General features: G+C 43.6%; 1 protein-coding gene across 3 annotated transcripts in view; it reads left to right on the top strand.

Annotated features, from left to right (window-relative positions):
- Map2k5 (mitogen-activated protein kinase kinase 5) overlaps positions 1 to 27,457 on the top strand; it is a 226,341-nt gene that overhangs the window by 71,668 nt on the left and 127,216 nt on the right. For all 3 annotated transcript variants that reach the window (XM_041679391.1, XM_041679392.1, XM_041679393.1), the window contains exons 9-12: positions 6,257 to 6,296; positions 15,048 to 15,116; positions 15,207 to 15,288; positions 23,646 to 23,707. In XM_041679391.1, coding sequence (XP_041535325.1) covers positions 6,257 to 6,296; positions 15,048 to 15,116; positions 15,207 to 15,288; positions 23,646 to 23,707 — 253 coding nt within the window. The remainder of the gene's footprint in view (positions 1 to 6,256; positions 6,297 to 15,047; positions 15,117 to 15,206; positions 15,289 to 23,645; positions 23,708 to 27,457) is intronic.

The raw sequence follows: 27,457 nt of genomic DNA on the forward strand, positions 1-27,457 counted from the left end.
ATTCATGGCCGCTGGGGTTTGTTATCAGCTTACCAGAAGTCCCTTCTCATGTCCTTGGCCACTTTCTTTTCCTCTCTCTGGCCTCAGTTTAGATAGGAAGCTGAGGGCTGGAGAGATGGCTCAGAGGTTACGAGCACTGACTGTTTTTCCAGCGGTCCTGAGTTCAGTTCCTAGCAACGACATGGTGGCTCACAACCATCTGTAATGAGATTCGGTGCCCACTTCTGGCCTGCAGGAAGAACACTCTACACATAATAAACAAATGAATTTTCAGATAGGAAGCTGATCACTCTCACCCTTGCCTTCTGTGTCCCTCGTCCACTGCAAGAGTTTATCCGCACGTCCAGTTTCAGTCTCACCATCCAGCAGCCACTGCAAGTTCTCAAATATTACCTCTCACCTTCTATCTGTGCCTATTACAATTTGAGATAAAAGCTGGAGAGCTCACCAGGTTAAGTGACATGACACAGCCCAGCTTCCCACGGCCTCCTTGGCTCAGGTCTCTCAGTTAAGCCTGATGGCCATTCTGCCGTCACACACATTCCACCCTGGACGGCTTACACAGACGATGCATTAAGATGAGAAGGGGTGATTGCAATGAAGAAGTTGTAAGGTTGTTACATTGTCTGGAAAAAGATAGAAAACAGTAACTTTATTCTAAACTGATTCTAAAATTGGCATAGGTGACAACAATTTAGTGGACAGTGAAGGAACGAAGCAAATGAGTAAAGTGGCGGGAATGAATCCCAATGTATCGGTCGTTATAGTAACTACAAACCAAGATTGTCACCTGATAGATTAGTTAGCTGTTTTCTTTTTTAGATTAGTTTAGATGAATCCCGAAAACACAAAGACACAATAAAGTTGAAAGACAATGATAGGAAAATGTATCAGATAAACACAATAGAAGCAACAACAAAAATTTTTTTCTTTAAAGCTTATATGTTGACATATCACAAACTAAAAGGCAAAAATTATTAGGGATAAGAAAGGACTGTTATATGATGGTATAAAGAAAGAAGATTGACTTAGCAACCATAAGCTTACATGTAATTAATAATACCACCTTAAGATATGTAAGGAAATTTTATACAATTACCCAGAACATTTAATAACTCCACACTGTGGAAAAATATCTCTCAGCAATCAACAATTGATCAATCAAATAAAATCAGTACTTAAAATATTTTGGAGGTTATTTGTATTCATATGTTTTTGTGTGATTGCCGGTCTATATATGTACCACATGGATGCAGTTGCCTGAAGAGACCAGAAGAGGTTGCCATCCACTAGAACTGGAGTAACACATGGTTATGATCTATCCAGTGTGATGCTGGGAACCGAACCCAAGTCCTCTGCAAGAGCTGGAGAGGGGAGGGCTCACACACTGAATCATTCCTCCAGCCTGATACAGGGCTCACATACTGAAGCATCCCTCCAGCCTGATACAGGACATCTTGGCACACAAGCAGAATGTGTTCTTAGATTTTGTGTATGGAAATTGACACCAATTAAACTGAAAATATATATCCTTTTTCAGGCATAGAGCATTTATTAATAACAAAAACCCGATTATTATTAGGGCACAAAGCAAATCTCAGTCCAGTCCGTACCATGCAGGTCATGTGTTCTGGTAACAACACTTAGGTTAGCTGTCAGCAGTAAGTTAAACACTTGGGACATTGAAATGCATAACTGAATAAGTCTGAATAACATCAAATCATGTAGTACATAATAATAAAAATGTTTACAGTTGAACAGAAAAAGGAATGCCGAGTGTGCAATCCGGAGACACAGCTAAGTCGTGCTTAGGGCAGGGTTCCTGGGCTTCTGTTAGAACAGCTGGGCACTGCTCAGTGTAACACAGCCCAAGACACAACAGAGCAGGAGTGGAGAGTACACCCTGGAAATCAGAGAATTAGTCGTGGAATCAAAGTTCAAGAAACAAGTCAGCCAAACTAAAAGCTGGTCCCTCACATAAACAATAAAAGTAGAATGGATAAAACAGACAGAGTTCTATGTAGAGCAGAGATTTTTAGGAGAGCGCACATGCTGTCACATCTTTAGTCCCAGCACTCGGGAGGCAGAGGCAGGTGGGGAGTGCCAAGTAAACATTGAGACAGCATGGCCCAGACTTCTGGCGTAGGCACCAAGGCCCTGAGGCAGCAGCAGGTTTAGTACAGCAGAGTGATAAGGAGCTAAGAAAGTTTTACAGAAACAGATACATGAGGGGGCTGGAGAGATGGCTCAGTGGTTAAGAGCACTGGCTGCTCTTCCAGAGGTCCTGAGTTCAATTCCCAGCAACCACATGGTGGCTCACAACCATCTGTAATGAGATCTGGCGCCCTCTTCTGGCATGCGGGCATACATGGAGGCAGAATGTTGTATACATAATAAATAAATAAAATCTTTAAAAAAAAAAAGAAAAAGAAACAGATACATGAGTTAATCAGATTGTGAAATCCTCATAAGGACGTTGGATTCAATAGTTAGGAATCTGCCCATGAAAGAATGAATTAGATGCTGTGAAATTTGTGGCACAGAGCATCCACCGTGGGCAAGCACTGTGCTCAACATAAGAATAGGAAGATGATGATATGAGAGTACATCATATGTGTGCATATGTGTGCCCAGTATGGTACACAGTGCAGGGACATCTGAAGTGTGGTGAGGACCATCATGTAAATTCACATACACATGTATACATATATGCAAATCTATGTGTATGCATATATGCATGTGTATATACATATGTGTACATATACACCTATACACATGCATTTGTGTGCATATAAATTTGCATGATACATTTACATATATGTATGCACAAGTGCATGCATATATTCACACACAAAAGTATACATATTTGCATGCACATACATATATTCTCATGCATATGGACACATATGTATGCATATGTAGACTTTTCTGAAACCAGGTCTCATAGCACAGATTAACCTAAAACTCACTGTGTAGCCCAGGATGGCCTTAAACTCATGATCCACCAGCTTTCTGAATGTTACATTATAGGTGTGCATCAACTTGCCCATCTATAAGAATGTATATTAAAAGAAGTTACATGGGTGCTTTCTAGGGTAGCTTATGTTTTCCTATTAGCCCAAGGAGACTGAGACATTCTTTCTCACCTAGGAGAAGTTACTGCCAAGTGATGTTTCTCGTCGGTGAGCTAGACAAGGCGAACACAGATCTCAAGTCCAGTGAGGGCAGCAACAGCCACTTCACATCCCCAGTCCTACCCATTGCTTGTCCTTTACACTTCATACTCTTGGCTTTTCCTAAGCTTGGCCGTTACTCATCTGGCTTTTGGATGTTTCTGGTGAAGAAAGAGGATTGGCCTGGACAGTTTTCTGCACTCCCTACTAGTTCAGAGAACTCTGCTCTGACATTAAATGTTGATACCAACATCACTGTTCCCACACCTGGACTGTTGCTGAGGAAGACAGAAAATAGGGCTGAGGCTGTTGCTCATGGGAGAGTGCTCGCTCAGCATGCTTGGGGACCTAGGCTTGAACCTCAGCACCACAACATAAACCAAAAAAACCAGTATATTATTGTATGTATTATATATGTGGGGGGTTAGTAGAATGACTTTCGGGCTGTGGTCCAGCCAGTCCAGGAGTGGTTCAGTCCAGAGGCTGGATGTCTCAGCTGGTCTTCAGCATAGGCTGGAATCCTAAAGAAGTTCTAATGCCAGTGAAGGCAATGCATGGACTTGCCAGCAAGAGCAAGCAGGCAAAGAGAGAAAGCATCCTTCTCCCATGCCCTTTATATAGGCTACCATCAGAAGGTGTGGCCTAGGTCAAAGAGAGTCTTCCCACCTCAAAAGATCCCAATCAAAAGTGGGTATTCCCACCTCAAATGATTTAATTAAGAAAAAAGCCCCTCGCGGGTTTCTCCTGTTCAGACATTTACCCCAGACTATTCTTGTGCCATCCCCAGGTGTCTGTATTGTGTCTTCAGTTTTACAGGGGTACCGGTCCCAAAGGCGAAGAGAAGCGCACAGGGAGAAGCACTAAGCAATGCCTCATACAAATGCTTCCTCCCTTCGCTCTTTGGAACAGGTAATTACTGTGGCAACTACAAACTAATTTGAAGCGTTAGCTGTTAATTAAAACATTGCAGAGGTGTATAGTTGTCTTTTGGTGTAACCAGAGCCTCCATTCAGACTTCATTAATCACTTTCCAGTTAATGTGCTGCGGAAGGTCAAGACAATCGAGACGCACTATCTGCCGAAAGTAAACAAACTCTTTCTCCAGGTAGGACGCTGATCACCGAGTTGAGGGAGCTGGCTTAGCTCAGAGCCTGGCATTGCCTCTGTCATCCATTTCCCCCTGATGATTAAATGTGAAATCGGCCCTGTCACCAGATTGTAAACCAAGCCACAAGCTTTCTTTATTGCTCGAAATGGAACCCAAACTTGCATGGATGAATTAGCGTGCGTCATAATTAAATCATCAGGTCTCCCTTTCAATTCAGTTGGAAATGGGAGACCTTTCTTTTGGGAAAGAGATCGGCTTTCTTGACAAGCTAATGAAGTTGCCAAACTTCCCAGTGCGCTGTGTGTATGCTGGGCTCTTGGGTAATCGAGTTCTCATGGCCACAGCTGGTCTCAGAAGGCCATGTGTTGCCCCTTGTCCAGAGAACCAGCACTGCTGTCCCCCAGCTTCAGAGTGTCTGTCATCGTCCTTTAGTCCTTGACTAGTGAAGCTGAAGTCGGAAGCATCTATAGTGTACCAGTGAAAGTAATGTCATCATTTAATCTTACACCTTGAATTATTTATATTTATGTGGGAAATTCCTCACATATATTTTAAAGGACGCATAGTCCATCAACTTCTACAGCCACTGGGGAAAATACAGTATATGCTACAATTAGTATCGTGTAAGTGGACACTGTCGCCGCCCACTCACATCCCGGCCACCAGCCACCTGATGGGAGTGTGGGAAATCCTCCGTGGGGCAGATGCGGTTCTTCCCAGTTCACTATGGGCTTGCAGATACAGCATCTGCTTGTGTTATGTGTTTCATTTTAAATTTTTATATAAAATAGTTTGTGTCCCAGAAATGGTGAGAATATGTAGTTCATGCAGTGTGAATATAAAAGTGTAAATGTATGCACATTAGATCTTGATAGAAAATGATTTTATTTCTGTAAACCTTAATTTTCTTACTTTCTATAAATGAATGAATGAATTCTTGCTTGCTTGCTTGCTTGCTTGCTTCCTTTCTTTTTCTTGTGCTGGGGACTCCAACACCGTGTATTATTTATGCTGGGCAAGTAAGTACTCTACCACTGAGCCATAGCTCCAATCCTATTAATATTTCTTAATCTAGATAATGCTATTTCAGTGTCTCTGAGTGTCTTGCTAACTCTTCTATTATGGTGATAAAATACCATGACCAAAGCAGCCTTAAAAAGAAAGTGCTTAATTCATGGCTTCTGATTTCAGAGGGACAGCGCCCATCATGACGAAGCAATGGTGTGACAGGAACAGCTGAGCTTGTATCTTGATCTGCAATTTGGAAGCAGATAGAGAGACTCTAGAATCCTCAAAGCCTGCCCCAGTGAGGCACTCCTCCAACAAAGCCACACTTCCCACTCCTTCCTAAGCAGCTTCTCCAACTGGAAACATTGAAACATTTGAGCCTTTGGGGGCCCTTCTCATTGGACACCACACTGAGCCTGCGTCTCTAAGGAAAAAAATGAGTCACATGCTCAAGCCTCATAACTGTATTTCCTATGAAAAATGGTACAAAAAACCAAAGTCAGAACTCATCCCGTGATTGGTGATTATTTTGATAAAATACTATGACATGATGCCTCTACTTATGTACCTTAAAGAAAAGTAAAAACCTTCATTTTGCTGCTTGTACATGACTACAAACACACACAGTGACAACAAGGGCCTAGGGCCAGAAAACCTGAGTTTTAAGGTCTAGTTCTGCTGCTGCACACTTGGGTGTTGGACAAACTGCTCAACTTCCCCCTGCTTCAGAACTCTAAGAGGAGAGTAACCAGAACGGCGTGACTTTCGAGCAATATTTTAAGATACATAATCACTTCATAAGCCATTTAGCATCACATAAATATATGTTGTTTTTGTGGCCATTTGCCTTGAAGGTACCAGGTCTGTCCCCATTGTTGCAGAAACGTTTGAGTTGATGCTATGTCCTTAGCCATTCTGTAGGTTACCTAATGATATCAAGTAACTTTGTTTTCTTTTCTTCCTATAGAGCATATCATGTCCCAAGTGGGAAAATTTTAGCTGTAAAGGTAAGCATTGGATATACTTTATACAAATTTGTATGTGTCTGAGTGTGAGTGTGTGTGTGTGAATACATGTGATTGTGGGTGTGGTCCATGTGACATATGCACACATAGAAATCAGAGGAGGATGCTGGGTGACCTGCTCTATCACTCTCTCTCACCTAGCCTGGAGCTGGGCTGGTCCTCCCGTCTCCTCTTCCCATGGTGCTGGACTTCCAGCATGCAGCCAAGACTGGCATCGTATGTGGGTGCTGAAGTTGTGCAGCAAGTCCTCTGCCTGCAGAACCATCTCAGCTCTGTGTTGTGAAATGTTTGGTGCTCACTGATTTCCTTTCCCTCTCAGCCTAAGCCGCTGGTGCACAAACTCTCTTTTTATCAGGAGGCTTTTTACTGACACGCAGACCCTCATGCAGTCTGGCAGTGACCTGCCTTTACAGACACACTTTCTGCTTCACTGGTCAGCTAATGACTCTTTGCCACACCTTGTCTCTGGTCTCTGGGCATTTAGTAATGGAAAGTTTTTGTTTTTGAATAGCTGCTGGGTGCTGGGTATCACAGTATGTGTTTTAAAGTTATATTTAATCCTTAAAACGCTGAGCTAATTCTAACCCATTTTTAGATTTGAAGAAAGTGGGACTCATAGGGTTGATTTGTGCAAGGTTGTTTGAGAGAGGCATGGTGAGGATTTAAAGGATGTCCGTCTGCCTCTAAAGCTAACATCCTCCAGGTGCTGTGCAGTGTTTGTCCAAATGACTGCTTTTCAACCCTCTGCTGTCTACCCAGCCTTTCAAAATTCATCTCCAAGATGCCCTTGTAACTTCATCCGCAGTAAGCAATTGGTCTCTTGCCCGAACACTTCAGTTTGTATTTCTGTGTCTCATATTTAAGGAAACTAAGGATTTGCACAATGATTATTTCATTTTTATTAAAGTTAAACTAAGGCTCAGCTCTGGATTCTAGTACATTCCAAGGTTCCCTTTCTGTCTCACACCTAGTTCAGCATCTACATCATCATGAGGTCTAGTTTTAGTAACAGATAGCATGTGTGGCGAGGCCCAGCAGACTCTCTCAGGATGCCTTTGAAACTCCAAACAAATTATAGCTATGTAGGTGAGCTTAGGAGGCACCATTGAGATCATTGTAGGCCTCTATTTTACACGACTGTCCCGAGAGTTCCTGGAGTAGGGATGTGGGGATAAGCTGTTTCTCAGCCTTTCCCTCTGTTAACCTACATTGAACCATCTTCTGTGTCTCCCCTGAGCTCTCCTTTGATGAGAGCATCCCATTAACTGAGCAGTGTTTTCCTAAGTCTTAGATTATTGTTCTGCTTTTATATGTAAAGGCAGTCAAATCTCAGTTTAGTTATTTCAAGAGAGGGAGAGAGCATCACTACAAATGATCCAGAACCCTTGGCCTTGTAAAAACATAAAATTTTCATATCCCATATATTTTAAGTTATGTTTAAGGTAGGCTAATATTAAGATTCATGGCATAGTTATCTAACTGGGTGTGGCAAATGACCAGCAGCTGTTCAGAAAAGGACTAAAGGTCACTTAAGAATATACTTTACAGGCTGGAGAGTTGGCTCAGTGTGAAAGAGCACTGGCTGTTCTTCCAGGGGACCCGGGTTCAACTCCAGCACCCACATGGTGGCTCACAACTGTCTGTGACTCTGGTTCCAAAGGATGCAACTCCCTGATGCTGGTGTAAATAAATGCAGGCCAAGCAGTCAATGCACATAAATTTTTTTAAAAAATGAATATACTTTACAAAATAATTGTTAGTTAGATTTTCACTATATGAGATAGCTGGAGTTTACAAATAAGCTGCTACTAGGGCTGGACCTTTGAACTGGGCTTTCTAGCAGGACCTGTATTGTGTCTGTAAACTGAATCGAATAGTGGTTAATTTTTGTGTATAGACTTGATCTTGATGACCAAAGCAAAAATCATATAGATTATAAAATGGTTATAGTTGGAGAAAATGTACCATTTCTTCACAGCCTGAGTGGTGCATTAATTCTTAGAAATTTATTATTTAGTTTCCAAATATTGGAAAGCTTCCAAGTATTTTTCATTTATTGACTTCAATTTAATTCCAATGTGATCTAAGAACATATTGTATAATTGGAATTATTCTAAATTAATTTGGCTCAAAATATGGTCTTTGCTTGTGAATCTTCCTTGTGCACATAAAAAGAATATACAATCTGAAGAAAATGAATTGTTGTATAAACCTTTGTTAGATCAAGTTGACTTTAGTTTTAATATCTTTCATATCTGAACTGAATTTTTTTCTACTTATTCTATCAATTACTGAAAAAAGAGTGTTAACATTTTCAACAAGAGTTGGACTTTGGTCTGGTTCTTTTTTCTTAAATTTCCGCTGTTCTCTGTTATTAGTTTTGAAGATGTGCTATTAGTTTCGGTAGGATTCTTATCACTTGGATGAACTGGCCTCTTTATCTTAATGCAGTGACTGTTTTCTTCATGGCCATCTGTGCTTTGAGATCTATGTTGGCTAATATAGACCTAGCCACAGCAGCAACTACATTTCTGCTAATGTTGGTTGGCCTTTTAGTTGAACCTAGCACATCTCTGTATAGGAAATGAATTTCTCTTAGACAGCATGTAGTTGGATCTTATAATCTAGTCTGATGATCTCTGCTTTTTTAATTAGAGTGTTGGAACCACTTATATTTTCTGTGATATGATTGGATTTATATCTCTTATTCTGTTTATTGTTTTCCATTTGTCCTGGTTGTGTACCCACTCTCCCTCCACTGTTTTTGATGGTTGTCTAGAGTTTATAGCATCCATCTTTAGTCTTCATATAAGGCCCTTCATCAGTGCTCTGTTGCTGTGAAGAGACACCATGACCAAGGCAAGTCTTATAAGAGGAAGGGTTAATTGGGGCATGCTTACAGTTTCAGAGGGTTAGTCCATAACCATCACTAGATATAGGATCTAGACTGACTGGCTTTCTTTTTGAATTTTAAAAATCTTGTTCCAATGTTGACTTTATATTTTCCAGCCGTGTGCTAACTATCCTGTGTGTTCATTATTCTTCTATTTGTTCCCTCCCCTGGCTTCTCTGGCTTTTGTTCAGTTTTTTTTTTCTTTGTCACAGGTTATGGTTACAGTTTTCAATACACGGTTATGCTGGGTTTGAGTATGATTTTTTTTTTTAATTCAGTATGCTTGAGGTTTGTTGAAGTTCTCGAATATGTGTGATTTCAGCTTTCATCAAATTTGGAACACCTTTACTTTTATCAAATCATGCTCCCGCATTGAGAACTTTGCCTACATGTTCACTTCATGATAGTCTTTTACCTGTTTTAGTTTTGAAATATTTCTCCTCTGGAATCTTCAAGTACACTGGCCTTTTCCTCCTCATTGTCTAATGTGCTATTTATCCTGCTCAGTGTGTGTTTTATTTTTAATTTCAAATACTCTTTTTATATCCCTAGAAGTGTAAGTACGCCTTTTTGCTTTAAGAACATTTTCCATGTTGTTCTTTGATGTGCCCAACCTTTTTTTAAAACCTTCTAGAGTATATGGAATAATTATGACAACTGTGCTAGATAGTTTTATGTCAACTTGACACAAGCTTAATGTAGATGGAGACAGTGCTTTCATTTCCCAGCCTCCCAGACCTGAATAATCACAAGAAACTATATTAATTACAGCACTGTTAGGCCTAATAGCACAGGCTTATTATTAACTGGCTCTTACAACTTAAATTAACCCATAATTCTTGTCTATGATTAGCCATGTGGCTTGGTGCCTTTTCTCAGTGCAGCATTCTCATCTTGCTTCCTCTGCATCTGGGTGGCTACTGCAGACTGACCCTTTCCTCTTCCCAGAATTCTCCTAGTCTGGTTTCCCTGCCTATACTTCCTGCCTGGCTACTGACCAATCAGTGTTTTAGTAAACCAATATGAGTGACAAATCTTTACAGGGTACAGGAGCATTTTCCCACATCACCTTAAGTTACCTGAGAGGAGAGAACCTCAATTTTAAAAATACCCAGCTTCTGAACAATTCTCTCGGGAAATAGAAGTTTCAACTTATTGATGACTTATGCTGATAAATATTTTGCATATATTATCTTCATTTATGACCTTTGCTGCTATTACTGCTTCTCATTTGGCAGACGTAGAACCTGAGACACAGAGCAGTTAAACAACTTGCCCAAGGTCCTATACCTAGAGAGCCCCAAGGCCAAGATGCAAACCCTGGCCTTTGCTGATCTCCACCCCTAGGTGCAGTTCCCCAGCAACATTCCCCTCTCTAAAGTAGGCTCTATGTCATTTTTCCACTGGTTTCTTTTCTCACAGCTGGGACAAATGCCTGGCAGAAGCAGTTTGGGGAAGGGAGGGTTGATTTTGCCACACAGTTGGAGAGGGTAGCCATCATGGCAGCAGGAGTGTAAGGTAGCTGGCTACTCTGCATCTGTGTCAGAAAGGGACAAAAACCAGTGCTCTTTTCCTTTTCTTTCTTCTGTTTGGTCCAGGACCCCAGCCCACGGGGTGATGCTGCTCACATTCAGGATGGATCTCCCTTCTTAGTTAACCCAGTTCAACTCCTCCACAGACATGCCCAAAGCTTGTCTCCTAGGAGATTCTGGACCTGTTAGATCAATCAATATAGAATAATCAATATCAACCACCATACAGCTCAGACACACTGAAAACACTCTTAGATGGGAGGTGGACCCTCCACAATGCATCTTTTATAGCTTGTTCTTATTTTGTTTTACTTGAACTTGTGCCCTCATCTGAACCTAGGATGTTTTTTTCTCATTTCAACAAGTTAATTCATGTGCGCCTCTCTAATTAGAATGACTTCATCCGTGTCTTCAACTATTAGAATCCTTAACAACCTTCAAGGGCCTGCTCTTTGATTCTGTCACATGTTTGCATCTGTCAGCCACTTTCCGGAATTCTCGGCATGTAATTCCTAAAGGCGACCACATGCCACCTTGCACATGGCTGCTGGTGTCATGGCCATTTTCTCTAATGTATTGAAATCTTTTAAACGTGGAGAACAGAACTGAGTGTTTTGTTGCCTTCCCTACAGGGCCCGGCACTACATGTAGTGAGTGTAGAAACACATGAGTTACTGAGTGAATACAGTTTTGTTGTTTAATTTAGTCATTTATGTTTTTGTTATTTCAGTATTTGTTTATCTTTTGAAGTAACATACTGAAAACAGGTTTAGCAACATACAGAATACCTGCTAGTGTTCTTTGTATGGACCATTGCTCTCCCCCAGAATATTTCTTGGCTTCTTTTGTTATATTAAAGGGTGAAATGGAAGGTTAAGAGTTAGAGGCACATTTGATCTTTTCTTGACCCTCCCCCGACTTTTGTGTGACTTGAAGCGTGTCACTTGAACCTCCCAGTGACCCCAGTTGCCTGGTGTCACAGAGGAACTGTACAGAGCAGCAAATCATGGCCCTTGTCTGGGTGGAATCACCTGCAGGGCTCTGCTGCCTGCGTGGAGCCATGGGGGTTTCATTTCCCAGCTCGTGGTCAGCTGGCCACACTTTGGATGTCTGTGGGACCAGTTAGAGGAGAGCCTGGCTGGTAGCATTTCCAGTTTGTATGCATTCATCATTGAGTCCTGCTCTTTAAAGACAAGCAGCACACTGCAGCATTTCCTTCCCTGGACTTGAGATGAGACAAGAGAACTTTCCAGGTATTTTTTTTTTTAAAGCTAATTTTAGGAAAAATAAGAAGTTCTCTATACCATGAAATTTTAATGTTTTTTTCTGCTTCACAGAGCACTTTTAGAAAATGATGTTAACTACACGTCAGAAATAACTGATTATTACCTGCAAACTCGCTGAAACGTGTTCGACCAGCTTTTGTTTGTTTGGTATCGGTAGCAAGACCATTGCAAATAAGTAGAGCAGAAAACAAATACAAATACTGTTAGCCATCCAGCAAGCAGAACCTTTTCTGCCACTAATGCCTCCTATAAAGTCTTTCCAATAGTAATGCTTGGGGAATTTGCTGGATTCCCCAGGATTATTTGTTTTCTGATTGGGAAAAGAATCCATCTAACGGGATTCCTTAGCCTTTTATGCAGCATGCGTTGATTATCATTCCCGGAGTGCTTTGGGTTTCTGCAGCCTTTAAAACAGCATTTAAATGGACCATTTGATTAATCATTTGTATCCTGGCTGTAATCCTCCCAAATTTCCTTTCTGAGTTGTACATACTGTAAAAGACAATTATGTCGCCACAGATTAAATAAGTGAATTAAAACAGAATAGCGGCCTAATTTGACCTGTGATTTTGTTCTCCCTGTCTTTAGTGGAGCGCATGCCACTCCAGCAAATAAATGAAGTCATCCATGACAGCTCGTGATGAATTGCCGTATTTATACTGTATATTTTAATAGTCTCACACTAATTTAAATTGAGCACAGAGTAAATTATAATTCAGTCAGTTGACTGCTTGTATTTAACTTGACAGCGCATCCTCGTGTGTCCTGGAGGTGTTAGCAGAGGGAGAGCGGTGGGAAGGCAGGCAGGTACCTCCGTGCAGGCTGAAGCCTTTCTCTAGGAGCTTCTTCCAGCTCCTCCTCTTCAGTCAGAAAGCACTTGGCTCAGCTTGAGGAGTGAAGACTCAGGCGGTCCACAGTGGCCTCAGAGTTCAAAGGGAAAATCCAGTCACTGCTTTCCTCACTGCCTTCAGAGGAAGGACTGGCCGGTTCATTTTTAGCAGTTTTGAAGCTCACTGGCAAGGATGCCAGGGGAGGGAGTTAACCTTTCACCAAGTACCAGACTCCTGGAAAACAGAACCTCGATGTGCTCTGTGGGGGCATGGAGATGACTTCCCTTCTCAAATTTGCAAAATGACCTGATTCGCTTTTTGGGGTCATGGAAGAGAGCTCCAAACCGATTAGAGCAGTGGACCAGCTCCACGAATACAATAGTCCCCACCCCAGTCTTGGTCAGTGCGGCACTTTGATGTCCGCATCTTTGGTTTTTGGTTTAGTTGCAGACATCACATGATCCAGTCCCCTCGTGTCTAATAACAGCACATCTGGAGGACTGTCCTTGAGGAACACTTTAATTAAGGCCCTTTCTCAGTGACCGGGTGATACTGTGAACCCTGGTGCTGGGCACTGAGGAATAAAGAACACTCAGACCCCCCCTTGCCCTTGAAGCATATGGCACCCTGCGCTGGAAGCTTTTAGACGTCTGGGGCATTGAAGCCGATTGCGGTAAAGATGAGGAAGGGTCAAGCCAGAGATGAGTTCTGATGAAGGGCTTTGAGGTGGGTGTGTGGAGGTGGTGAGGCATTCAAGCTGGCTCTAAAAGGTCAAACTAGCTTTTGTAATCAGTGACTGGAGTGGAGAGAGGAAACACTGGTAAGGCGGTGTGGGTGGCAGGAAGGCAGCTGTGTAGGAAGAGTGAGGGAAGGGGTTCGCTTGAGACATAACCTCCTGGTGCTATGGAGTTACATCTTACTTCCAGGTGATGGAAACTCATGAAAGGCTCCCAATCGAGGAAGAGAAAAGGTCTCCGTAGATTGGGATTAATTTCACAGTGTTGGCTAGTGGTCTGTGTTGGTAGAAAAGGCAGAGCCCACCCTCACCCCACTCCGCACACCTTTCTTTCTTACTTAAATGGGTGTCCGCACTAAGAATATATACAATGTGCATATTAACAGGAGATGGTGGTTGAGCTGGGGTGTGGCTCTGTGGTGGAGCACTCGACCAGCATCTGTGAGAAGGCTGAGCTCCAGCCCCAGTGCACACACCTGCTAAGGAATGAGGAGAGTCTGAGTAAACTAGACATCTCCTAGGCAAGTTTAGGTCCACACACATGGATATTTCTGTGTCATAAAATCCATAGTAGTGGCTGATACTTAAGGAAAACCACAACACTTCAGGGGGCCCTGGCAAATCGTGGGAGTCAGATGACCTGTGACCCTGTCCAGCTCTCAACTGTCAGCATTTGTAAAGAAACATTACCCACATGGGAGGAAGTAAGGTTGCAGGACTTTTTAACTCCCATTTTTTTTTTATTTCTAAAAATCCCATTTTAAAATGTTATTTTATTTACCACCCCTCTGCTAATCTTTGAGTCTGTGGCTCACAGGGCTCTTCTCTTTTAATGATCTTCTTCTGAAAATAGCCAGTGTGGCTAAAATAGGGCACATAAATTGAGTGTTATAACTTAACTGACTTTTAAAGCCATTAATGCTGACCTCTGAGACCTGGTTTCTTCCAGGGTACCATCAATCACTTCTGTACGCCTCCTCCTATACAAAGGCTTAGGCAGATAGAGAGACAGTGTCTTGGTGCTGGGAACTATAATTGGGAGTGGGAGGGGTATTACATAAATAAACTACCACATTTCTTTAGGTTTTGTGTTTCGCATGCTGTGTAAATAAAGGTGGACATGTGCTGATGCTGCCGTGTGTCTGTGATGCTGCCGTGTGTCTGTACTCAGGGTATTTTGTAGACATCACACTGGTGCTGATGCTGCCATGTATCTGATGCTGCCGTGTGTCTGTACTCAGGGTATTCTGTAGACATCACTCTGGTGCTAATGCTGCTGTGGTCTGTCTGTACTCAGGTTATTCTGTAGACATCACACTGGTGCTGATACTGCTATCTGTTTGTGCTCAGGTTATTCTGTAGACATCACTCTGGTGCTGATGCTGCCGTGTGTCTGTACTCAGGGTATTCTGTAGACATCACTCTGGTGCTGATACTGCTGTCTGTCTATACTCAGGTTATTCTGTTAGACATTACACTGGAGCTGCAGAAGCAGATCATGTCTGAGTTGGAAATTCTTTATAAGGTAATTTTTTTTCTTGGTCACTTTTATCTATAAACATGTTTATGTGTCAGCTCCAGGTTTTAAACCACTTTTGTCTTGTTTTTGTTGCAGTGTGACTCATCATATATCATAGGATTTTACGGGGCATTTTTTGTAGAAAACAGGATTTCAATTTGTACAGAATTCATGGATGGTAAGTTCTCCCTTTAAACTATATTCAAAATGGCATTTGGAATCAGTTGCCTTAAACTTGGTTTTGATATAGACGTCAAGTAAATTTTAGGATGATTGAAGTGTGTTAATTATTGTTTTCTTTACACTAGCAAGTCCCTTCCTGTAAAAAGGTTCCTGGTGTTAAATATTTGTAGCTTGGTTGTAATTTCAAGACTGCAAGTTGGTTTCCTTTTACTAAAAACAGACGACACGCAGGTCCAGTCGACACGTGGTCCTCGCTGCTTCTGTGCAGCATGCCTTTGCCGGGGAACAGATGTTCTGTTCTTTTAATGTTTCAGTCGCCAAAACAGATTTTCTTCTAAAGAAATCTATTAACCCAATGTCCTGTGTCTTTCAGAAAGAAATAGGTTCTTAATTGCTAGACAAGAAATTGTTTTTCAACACAGCTGTTTAGCCGAGATGCATTTGGCTCTCTTTGGACTTCAGTCCTGCCCTCCCTGCTCTCTGTTCACTGCTATCGGTAGCTCTTCCTTGATCTGAATATTGTGACAGAGTACAGACTTCTGGGAATCCTGTCACAGAAGTGCTGTCATTATTATTGGCTATCCACGTTAAATCTGGACACATTTTCACCTTTTCCAAGGTCAGTTTTTAAGTTTCTAGCCTCTGTTAAAATGCAACCTACATGCCCTTCTACTTCCTAGGTTCACATACCATACATAGGCAGACCATATACACCCAAATATACTACATATACAAACAAACACACTGCATACACACACATATACATACATGCCACACATATACACACCACACATACCCACAGATAAACACTGTACATACATACATATACAAGCTACACATGCAAACATATACACACATGAGCAATTGCGTTCACCTATCTTCTTCTTTAGGTTCACACACCACACACATACACCATGCATACACATTTACCACACATATACACCACACTACACACATGACATATATACCACAAATACACACAAATGATTGTACCTTTCTGTCTTGTTAGGTATGCATACCATCCACACTGCACATATACACCACATACACACACGCAGGTACAAACACTGCACATAACACACCACACACATATACTCCCCCCCACATAGCACATATACATACACAGGCACACTTTCCTACTTCTTTAGGTAAACACACAATGCCCCACACATACACACATGCACACCATACATACACATACATACACACCCACATATACACAGATGCACACAGGTACTCGCTCAGGTGTACACAAACACACAAGCACTCTTGTGGGTATCCTTGGTATGATACCAAATCATATAACCACATAGGTAGTGTGGATGGACACATTGATTAGAAGCATTGGTTCATAATCCCAGTACAGACCACTCTTTGAACTTTCACCATTTGAGGTCTGCTACATTAAAATACTTTTTATTTGCCGGGTATTGGTGACTCACGCCTTTAATCCTAGCACTCAGGAGGCAGAATCAGGTGGATCTCTGAGTTTGAGGCCAGCCTGGTCTACAGAGTGAGTTCCAGGACAGCCATGGCCACACAGAGAAATCTTGTCTCAAAAAGCAAAACAAAACAAAACACTTTTTATTTATTATTCATATGCCATAAAATTCACCTTTTTGAAACCTACAACTTATTATTCTCTAATTTCAAAACATTCTAAAGAGAAATCCCCAGCCAACATAAGTTGTTCATCTCATCCCTTCCATCCCCCCGCCCCCGGCAATCGTGGGTCTCCTTCCTTCCCCTGTGGATGTGCCTGTTCTGGATACTGCACATTGTTTGTCACCAGGATCCTGTAGTCTGCAGCCTTGGTGCCTGGCGTCTCTTGCTTAGTATATCGTTTCCAAGTTCATCCATAACAGTGGCTGCAGCAATCCACCATCCCTTTTCACGGCTGAGGAGTATTTCATTGAGTGGCTATACAGCATTGGTTTTTCTTTAATTGATAGTCACTTAGGATATTTCCACTTTTTACATATAAAAAGTATTTTTATCACATGTCTGTGTGTGTGAATGCATGCACACACAATATGCTTGTGTGTTTCTGCTTGCTCTTGGAGATCAAAGCTGACTCTCCCCTTCCACCTTCTGGGTCCCGGGGATCACATTCAGGTCATCAGGCCTGATGGTAGCAAAGTTATCAGATCCTGTGGCAACTCCTAAGTTTTGAACTTTTAGCTGTTCTAGTCTGTCAGTGGTCAGATCATTTGCAGTTACTTGTAATTACTAAAAAAACATTGCAACTCAACAATAAAAACACAAGTCACTTGCTTTAAAACAATGGATTTGAATGTGAATTTCTTAAAGAAAGATGTACAATGGTCAACAGCCACATGAGATATCTACAACAGTGGTTGTTAAGGAAACCTAAATCAAAACTAAGTACATGTTCACATCTGAGACTGTGCATACATACAAAACAAAATCAACCACATGATAATAAGTATCGGCAAAGGCATAGGGAAGGAGGAATCCTCAGACAACATTTGTGTTAATCTGAAATGGTGTAAAATAGACTAGAACAGCGTGGCATTTCCCTACAAGTTAAACAGAGTTATCACGGGACCTAGCAAGTCGACCGCTACAGAAGCCCAGGAGAACTGACTAGCATACAAACCCAGTAGCCTGCTGCAGTGTGACAGCAGCCGTGTTGCTCACAAGTGACCAAGAGTGGAAGCATCCCCAGCCATCAAGACGGCTCAGCGGGTAGAGATGCTCGCCCTATATTGCGTTTCTCATATGCCATCTCATGCTATTGGTCCTGTGTCTTTCAGTTACTGTACATTTAACCTCACAAGTTCCTGTTCTGTTCATGTCATTTCTAAGCATTAATAGTCTGTTTTGGGCAGAAAGGTTTCTAATCATGGCTGTATAATAGGGTGATTTGAAGGTTAGCATATAGTCTTCTGGTCATGTACAACACAAAGCACACACACACAGTCATCACTCTGTGTATCACCCTCCAGCTTTCATTCCCTCCTGTGCAGTCCAGTTTCTTGACATCTTCCTCTCTGGTTTATTTTTATCTCATGATGTGATTTATATGCAATATTTACTAAGCATTTTCTTTCAGATACCATTGTAAACCTGTGGACTCCACAGTGACCAAGACTGAGTCCTTGTCCTCACAGGACATGTATTCTAGTGTGACCTTGTCCTTGCAGGGTGTATTCTAGGACATACAGTACATTCTCAGGAAGGAATAAACTGTGAGAGAATAAGGCAGGATGGGCGGGCTAATAGTGCACACAGGTGCCGAGTGGGCATCAGAGACAGAAGTGACAATGAACAGGGCCCTACTGAGCTAGTCAAGGCTCACCGCTGGGATGCTCTTACCAGCAGAGAGAGTAGCACGTGTTAGTACTCCCAGATGAACACAAGACCACCGTGGTAGCCAGAGTGAAGTTGTGAGGACCAGAGGCTGGCCAGGAGTCCTGAATGGTCATAGCATAGACCAAGCAAGACCTCGTGGGCCTCAGAGGCTCTAGCAAGGAGTTTAGGGTGGAGGCTGAATTTATTAGGAAGGCATTGGGAAGTTTTTTAAGAGAAGATTGTAACCTATTTTTATACTCAGTCAAAACAAAATCAACTCAGAAATGTCCTCCTGGAAGATCTCAGAGTATAGACATGTTTGAGTTATCACCATGGGAATAAATTGTGCTCCCCTCCCCCCAAAAAGCCTACATTACAAAGAAGGAAAGGGCTTTTATATTTTCAGCCAGGAAAAACTTAAAAGAGACCTTGTATTAATTTTTTAAATTGTCTTTTATTTGAGCTATACATTTTTCTCCACTCCCTTCCCTTCCTCCCCTCTCCCCTTCTATCCTGCTCCATGACCCCCACGCTCCCAATATATATTTTTGTTTTTGCTGTTAGAGCCGTCCTCCTCTGGCTTACCATGTGGGCGGTGGCATGCAGTACAGTAGGTGGTTGTGTTGGGCGGGGGGTGGCCAGGGAAAACAGAGGTGACACTCACAGGGAGCAAGCCTGTGACCTGAATAAGGAGCTAAAAGTTCCAATGCTGGAACCAAAAGGGCTTGCCTAAAGTAAGACCTGGACCTGTAGCTCAGTGGAGGAGTCTTTGCGTCAGTGTCTGAGATCCCAGGTCCCAGTTCAGTCAAAAAACAGTCTTGAATAACAAATCTCAGGCCACACGAAACTGTCAGTGTGTGTCATCGTACCACACTGTGGAGAGGTAAGACTCACCTAAACATCTGACCCCACTGCCATGTGTTGTTGGGACAGAGGGGAGTGGGTTTGTTTGGTGATGTTCAGAGGCTTGCTCGGGTCTGCTGTGAGCTCTGCCATCTGCTGACCCGTGAGTGTGGTTGTCACATTGGCATTTATGGGACTCAGTTGCAAGTAAAGTCAAATGAGGTTGGCGGCTTCACCTTTAGCACTCCTGGCCCTCACATCTTCACCATTAGCACTCCTGGCCCTCACGTCTTCACCATTAGCACTCCTGGCCCTCACATCTTCACCATTAGCACTCCTGGCCCTCACGTCTTCACCATTAGCACTCCTGGCCCTCACATCTCTGCTGTGCTGAGTCAGAGTTGCCTTCTGGAGCAGTGTAGAGAATAGAACCAGCGTGAGAGCAAGTGAGAACTCACCAAACCCTCTGCCGGAGAGTCTGCAGAGAGGGTGTCCACTACCAGACCCTCTGCCGGAGAGCCTGCAGAGAGGGTGTCCACTACCAGACCCTCTGCCGGAGAGCCTGCAGAGAGGGTGTCCACTACCAGACCCTCTGCCGGAGAGCCTGCAGAGAGGGTGTCCACTACCAGACCCTCTGCCCGTGAGCCTGCAGAGAGGGTGCTCACTACCAGACCCTCTGCTGGAGAGCCTGCAGAGAGGGTGTCCACTACCAGACCCTCTGCCGGAGAGCCTGCAGAGAGGGTGTCCACTACCAGACCCTCTGCCGGAGAGCCTGCAGAGAGGGTGTCCACTACCAGACCCTCTGCCCGTGAGCCTGCAGAGAGGGTGCTCACTACCAGACTCTCTGCTGGAGAGCCTGCAGAGAGGGTGCCCACTGGAAGGAATCTCATGGAATCTCAGGCCATCTTGACCCAGTGCATCTAACAGTGGCATTTTCACTTCCTAGTTTACCTCTGTGAGCGTGGGTGGGGTGGGGCACAGCGACAACGCAGAGCCAGCTACACGAAGACCTGTCCACGTGGGCGGCTGAGCACTACAGGGGTGTTTCCGAGTGCCAGTGAGATTCCTCTTTCCTTACTCTGTTGATAATGGTTGCTGTGTCACCTTTGACTTCCAGTTGAGCTTGGTGAGTCCGCTGTCTGTGCTCCTTCCAGCCTCTTCTGTAACTCGTGTAGAACTAAATCCCCTCCCTGTTGGTGCATGTGAGTGTTGAGTCCATTGGCTTCCCAAGGAGCTGCTCTAGTAAGCTGCTGTTGTCATTTTCCCCGATCCCACGCGTGAAGCTTTTCATCTTGAGCTTACTCATCCGTGCCCCTACCAATTTACCTGAAAAATCAGTGGGCGCACAGCTGCTTTCACTTTTAGTGCATCTAGAATAAAAATGTTGTTTTAGTAAATAAGGATGTTTCCGCTCATCGCATGAGTGTCTTGTTTGGTTTGTTCGCCTCGCCCCAGTAGCACCGAGAGGCACGGCACAAAGTTAGTTATACCCCGGCTAGTCAGCTTGTGCTCAGAGCCCGGGAGCAGCGAGCAGAAGTTACCTCGCGGAGTGATCATTTTCCTACACCTGCTTTCATCATACGCAGGAAGCTGTAGCTCTGTGGTACGTGGACCGTTTGGAACAAAATGGTAGCTTTAGGGAATGTGGCACACTTAATAGCCTATTTGCACAGAACATGTCTTTAACTGCATTTCGGAAGAGTGACATCTTTCATTTCAAACCTTACTAGGTGTTTTTTTAAGTCATCAGTAGTCACATAAATACGAAATTTTAGCCTTGACAGAAAAAAAAAAGTTACTTCCCAAATATCCTGGGTACCCTGTTCATAGCCATGAAAGACTGCATCTCAGTTTGACTCTTGAGGGGATATTATGTGTTATTAGCTTAGTTCTCATCATATTGTTAGGAGTGAAGTACTCCTCCCTGCAGAATATGTAAGTCATGTTGTTGAGACGACCATTATCGCCGTTCCTGCTCATACTTCCCCACCAGTTGGGCTCTCAGAACAGCTGACTCAGGAATTGCACAGTGACTGGTGAATCCAGGACGGTAGTGATTCTGGGACTGTGGTGATTTCGGGACTGTGGTGACTCCAGGACTGTGGTGATTCCGGGACTGTGGTGACTCCGGGTCTGTGGTGAATGCAGGACTGTGGTGACTCCGGGACTGTGGTGACTCCAGGACTGTGGTGACTCCGGGACTGTGGTGATTTCGGGACTGTGGTGACTCCGGGACTGTGGTGATTTCGGGACTGTGGTGACTCCGGGTCTGTGGTGAATGCAGGACTGTGGTGAATGCAGGACTGTGGTGACCCCGGGACTGTGGTGACTCCGGGACTGTGGTGACTCCGGGACTGTGGTGACTCCGGGACTGTGGTGATTCCCAGACTGTGGTGACTCCGGGACTGTGGTGATTTCAGGACTGTGGTGATTCCGGGACTGTGGTGACTTTGGGACTGTGGTGACTCCGGGACTGTGGTGACTCCGGGACTGTGGTGACTCCGGGACTGTGGTGACCCCGGGACTGTGGTGACCCCGGGACTGTGGTGACCCCGGGACTGTGGTGATTTCGGGACTGTGGTGATTTCGGGACTGTGGTGACTCCGGGTCTGTGGTGACTCCGGGACTGTGGTGACTCCCAGACTGTGGTGATTCCGGGACTGTGGTGACCCCGGGACTGTGGTGATTTCGGGACTGTGGTGATTTCGGGTCTGTGGTGACTCCGGGACTGTGGTGACTCCGGGTCTGTGGTGAATGCAGGACTGTGGTGATTCCCAGACTGTGGTGATTCCCAGACTGTGGTGACTCCGGGACTGTGGTGACTCCGGGACTGTGGTGACTCTTGGACTGTGGTGATTTCGGGACTTTGGTGATTTCGGGCACAGTGATGATACTGTTGCTGCAGGTGGCGTAAAGTCCGAATTGCCCTTTTTGGCTAGATCTGTAGAATAGAAACTATCATGAAGCTGGGTAAGAATTAGAACCAAATCCTCTGCCATTTTCAGTCTAAGGATGACTAGCCAGGCATGGTGGTACACGCTGATTGGAGGGCAGAGGCAGGTGAAGTTCTGACTGTAAGGCCAGCCTGGTCTACAGAGTGAGTTCCCGATCCGCCAGGACTGCATAGTGAGACGCTGTCTCAAGTCAGAAGCATACAAACAGAAAATCAACAAGGACTGAACCTCAGAGCACTCATCTAGTTGGCCGGTCTCCTGCTTCTGAGGGCTCTGCTGTGTCATTTATTTCTCTGCCGACATCTCTCAGAGCACGGGAAGCGCAGCAGGACGAATCCGTCTAGTGGTTTTTCAGTTTTGGAGAATGTCAAAGGTGATTTAGCACAAGTTGAAGCTGACAGATAAAGCAGTATAGCAGTGAGTCGCAGTTTAGTAAAAATAAATAGAGAATCCGTGAGACGGTGCTGCCGGTCAGGTCCCCTGCAAGCCAAGCCCATTGACCTCAACTCAGCCCCAGCACCACACGGTGGGAGGAGAAAATAAGCTCTCAGAAGTTGACCTCTGACCTCCACAGGTGGGCACACATCCCATGCATACACCGGATAGATAGATAGATAGATAGATAGATAGATAGATAGATAGATAGATAGATAAGCGAGCTTAAAATGAAACAAGTTAGAACTTGAAGAGATTAGTTTCGTTTTTGCCTCATTGTTTTTCATGGCTGTCAAGGAGCCAGGGGTTGATTAGTTACTGTTCATGCTACCTAATGTCCTGAGTAACGTCTCTGAGAAAACAGCATTGTGCTCTGGCTTTGCCAGTCTTTGTGTGTATTCTGAAATGCGTACCCACCCGCGTTTGTTTGGTAAGTGTGGAAATTCTAAAATAAGGGCTCCAGGTTCCATGTGAAAAGCTGGTACGTGAAGCGCGTCAAGTGTGACCATCGGGTCCCTTTTGGCAGCTTTGTTTACATCTGCATTTTCATTAAGGGCGGATTCTAGCCTCCTCTAGTTTCCTTCCGTTTTAATGACTGTGGATTTTTAAAGGGAAATAGCTGGCCATGTTCTTCTAGAAGAACAGTTATGTCATCATAAAAGTAGAACTAAAACCCACTTTGCTCCCATATCTGGTGTGTGTCATACGAACGTGGAAACTGCATTCTCACGAGGCAAGCACGCAGGAGAGGCCAGTGCACGGCGCGGTGGTTGGATTGCAGTAACACGGATGTTTGTCTCCACAGGGGGATCCTTGGATGTATATAGGAAAATTCCAGAGCATGTCCTCGGGAGAATTGCAGTGGCAGTAAGTATACTGGCTTCAGTGTTAGAGATTTGATGATTCAGTCCTTCCTGTCAAGTCCACTCTTCTGTCCTCAGATGTGTCCCTTTTCTGTCTGTCTCAGCTGACTGTTGGGACCTTCTTACCGCCCATTGTTTCTGTCTTTTCCTCTTTCTCTGATTGCAGAGACCTTGGTGCCCAGGTTTCTAATTTCATCAAAGAGAAAACTGTTACAGGGGACATTTGTAGTTATAGACATAGGATTTGTAAAGAATTTAAGTGAGTGAAAGCAGCCTGTGAAAGAAATATCTTTGTTATTAGATGGTTTTGTAGTCTTCTTATGCTATTGGGTTTAGTCTTTATCTTATCTTTTAGAGACTTTACCTCGGATTCTGGGCCCTTTGTGATGAGACGTTTTCCTGTCTTCTTTACTCACTAATAAATAGACAAATTATATCATATCATCTAAACTGGAATTATTTTGTAAGTTCCAGATTTGAGATTTGGAATAATGTAAGCTAACCATGTCTAAGAAGAGTCACTGGGTGCTGTAATCGTAAACAATTGCTAAAGTAAAGACGCTCTGTTAAATTAAGTGGTTTAATGCAGAACAAAGTGATTATATCATGTACCATTTAATTAAATGGCTTATTTTCACATTCATTATACATCAAACTGACAACTCAGATTCTTTAATCCAACATGGACACTTACTCAGGCGCAGTTCATTGTAATTCACAGCTTTCCTCTTTTCTTTCTAATTATTGGTGTGAACTGCCCAGGGTGATGAGCACTCTCCTTTCTGATGCTGCCTCTGCCGAGCAGCTTCTAATCTGCACATGAGGCGGATTATTCAGGATGCCGTCTCCGTGCTGAAATCAGTGTTTTAGATGAAGATAAAAATGTTTCCTTTCCTCTTCTAATCTCCGAGGGGAACGACGGCTTTGCGGCTTTTGGCAGTTCTTGGCTCTAGAGTATAGCAACTCGTATAATAAAGGGCAGGAAGAGACGAGGGAACGGCTGGAAAGCAGGGGAGTCTGCATGTCCCGTGTTCCCATCATCTCTTGAACTTGGGAAAATAGAAACTCACCTTGTTCAGTAAAGAAGCATGTTCTTCCCCGGCCTCATCAGTCTTGCCTCTCTCCCGTGTAGAGCACAAACCAGGCCACTGGGCTTTCTGATCCACCCAGGTTGTGAAGTGAAGAGTCAGCAGAAAAGCTGCCAGCTTTAAGTACAGGGCTTGCTTGCTTTTGGGTGATTGAAAATTTTGCAAAATACTTTAGCAAGAAGCATTAACATTAGTACCGGTTCAGGCAGAGTTGGTGGTTTGGAATCAGGAGCCGTCTCTTACAAAACAAGGCTCCTTCCTCCGCATTTGCAGTGCTGCAGAGAGCTTTGGCGGTAGGAGTAGAAGAAACACTTTGGACCACGTTGCTCTTCTGATAGCCTTCATAAACTCTGTGGATCCTACACTTGTATAGTGCCCTCAACGTGGTGTGTGTGTGTGTGTGTGTGTGTGTGGCAGGGGGCTCTGGATAGACCCCAGAGATGATGATTCTTTTCCACTCTGTCCCGGGGTAGCGTCTGATGCCACGAGGATCTTAGCAGTCCAAATGCAGCTATCACCCTGATGGGTTGGCCCTCGTGGCTTGAAAAATGCGCATACACATAGCTTGTTTTGGTTCCCATTTCCCTGACTGCTTTTCCTGAGTGTTTTAAAGGTGGCATCAGTTTCTTTCCTTTGAATTCCTCAGCCAGGGCAAGAAAGCACATGCAAATAGTCTCAGCTCTGTCCAGTCCAGCAACAGAATCCGATGGGTCTGTGTGCGTCTTAAAGTGCCAGTCTCTGTGGTCTACTTATGTACGAGTTCGTCACCTGAGCAGCTCTAAGATGAGGATGGTTGAGCACACCAATACTAAGCAAAACGGTTAGCACAGTTCAGTAACTCACCCTGGCCAGTGCTATCCTAGATGCAGGGTGGTCTGTCTCCAGACCCATTGTTCCTTCACTCTGTTTTCTGAGAGGCGGGGCGGGGGTGGGGGAGAGAAAAAGGTATTAAAGGGAAAATAAGGTTAAAGCGGAGCGGGGGAGAGAGAATAGTGAGAATAGTCAAGAAGAATGAAAGAATAGTGGAGAAACATACACAAACACAGTTGCTTCAGAATTCTTTTTTCAAGTGGCATCTTGCTGTTGATCGCCTGGGCTCAGCTGTTCCTCAAGCTTCAGTTCCCCAGGACTCCAGGCATGTGCCACTGTGTGCAGCCTGAAATCTTCTCATGTCTCCCAACATGGACTTAATTTTCCTGGTTCAAGTAATCCAGCATGCAAGGCAGGTCCAAAGACCTGAAGGTCATCGCCAGATGAACCCTGCCAGCAATGTGACTCAAATTTTCTCATGTAGGATATATGAAGAGAGAATGTTTTTCCCTTGAAGAAATCCATAGGAAGTACCTGATCTTAGCCTCCCAGCTCTGCAGCTTCTGCCCTGCTGCCCACTGGATCTGGATTCTTACAAAGAAGGGTGCCTTTGCCTACTACCCCCCATTTATTTCCCTCTTATGTCTAAAGCAGTGGCATACTGTGCTGTATTTTGAATGCTAATGTTAATGTTGATTGACGTTGTCCCTGAAAAGACGTGCACTTGACATGTCAAGGGGTGAATGATTGACAGCAGATTTAAGTACTGTTAGTGTCAAGGCTTTGTTAGGTGGTTGTGTGCAGCCTAGCCTACTGAATACCAATGATACTCCAAGTTAGTGGACAGATTTTCTGCTCATTTATAAATGGATACTTACACACATTCAAGGAATATATCACCTATTTTCACAGTTGGAGCAATAGTGGCTCTTTTTTGAATCCCTAACAAAATTATGATTTTATCCAATATTATAAAATTGGTGTTGTATTTCTTTTACTACTTTCAGTCTGAATCTGTTAGATTGTGTCTTGTCTGTGTGTCTTCTCGTCACTCATTTGCTATTGCACTAATGTCAATGACACACATCCTGTAACAGGGAAGTCTCATAGGACACAGCTGAGCTTCTGAGTCAGGAAGTTGAACACCACTTACTCATACCCACACTAACCATTGGGGCCTCCTCCCGCTACTCAAGGAGAAGCTGTTTTCATTGCTGATGTCTTTTATAAACATTTAAATAATTTGTCTTATTTCCATTGATAAAACTATCATCATTTATGCTTTTATGTTAGATTCATATTCTAATTTTATTATCATAACATATATATGTATTTATAGGCAGAGACAGTCAGAACTCTGTGAGTTTGAGGCCAGCCTGGTCTACAGAGTGAATTCCAGGACAGGTAGGGTTACATAGAGAAACCCTGTCCCAAAATTTTTTTAAAAAATGCATTCTGTTCTCTTAGAACATATAAACATGGAATGGACTTGCTCACTGTGTCAGCCAGCTGATCCCCACCACCACCACTGGTACCTTCTACTCTGAGAGAGGCGCAATAGTCTGGCCTCTTCCAGCATTAACGGACAGGGAGTTGACTTCCTAGATCTTTAACATCTGGAAATTTGCTCAGTTTGTATTTCTGCTGTTTACTGTTGCTGTTAGTCATTTTTGTCAACCAAAACCTTTGCACACAGAGCCCTAACCTCCTTTTCTAAAGCCGTGTTTGAGGTCCATAAACCGCTTAGTTACTTCTCACCAAGGTAGGTTTTCTTACATTGTCCTGTCTCATCCAGAAATTTCTGTATTAGCGCTTTTTATACCTGTAAGTACATTTTGAGTAACAGCAGTATGATC

This window comes from Microtus oregoni, unplaced genomic scaffold (genome assembly GCF_018167655.1).
Source record: "Microtus oregoni isolate MIOR12 unplaced genomic scaffold, Mior012 000032F_ref0000030, whole genome shotgun sequence".
NCBI classification, from domain to species: Eukaryota; Metazoa; Chordata; class Mammalia; order Rodentia; family Cricetidae; genus Microtus; species Microtus oregoni.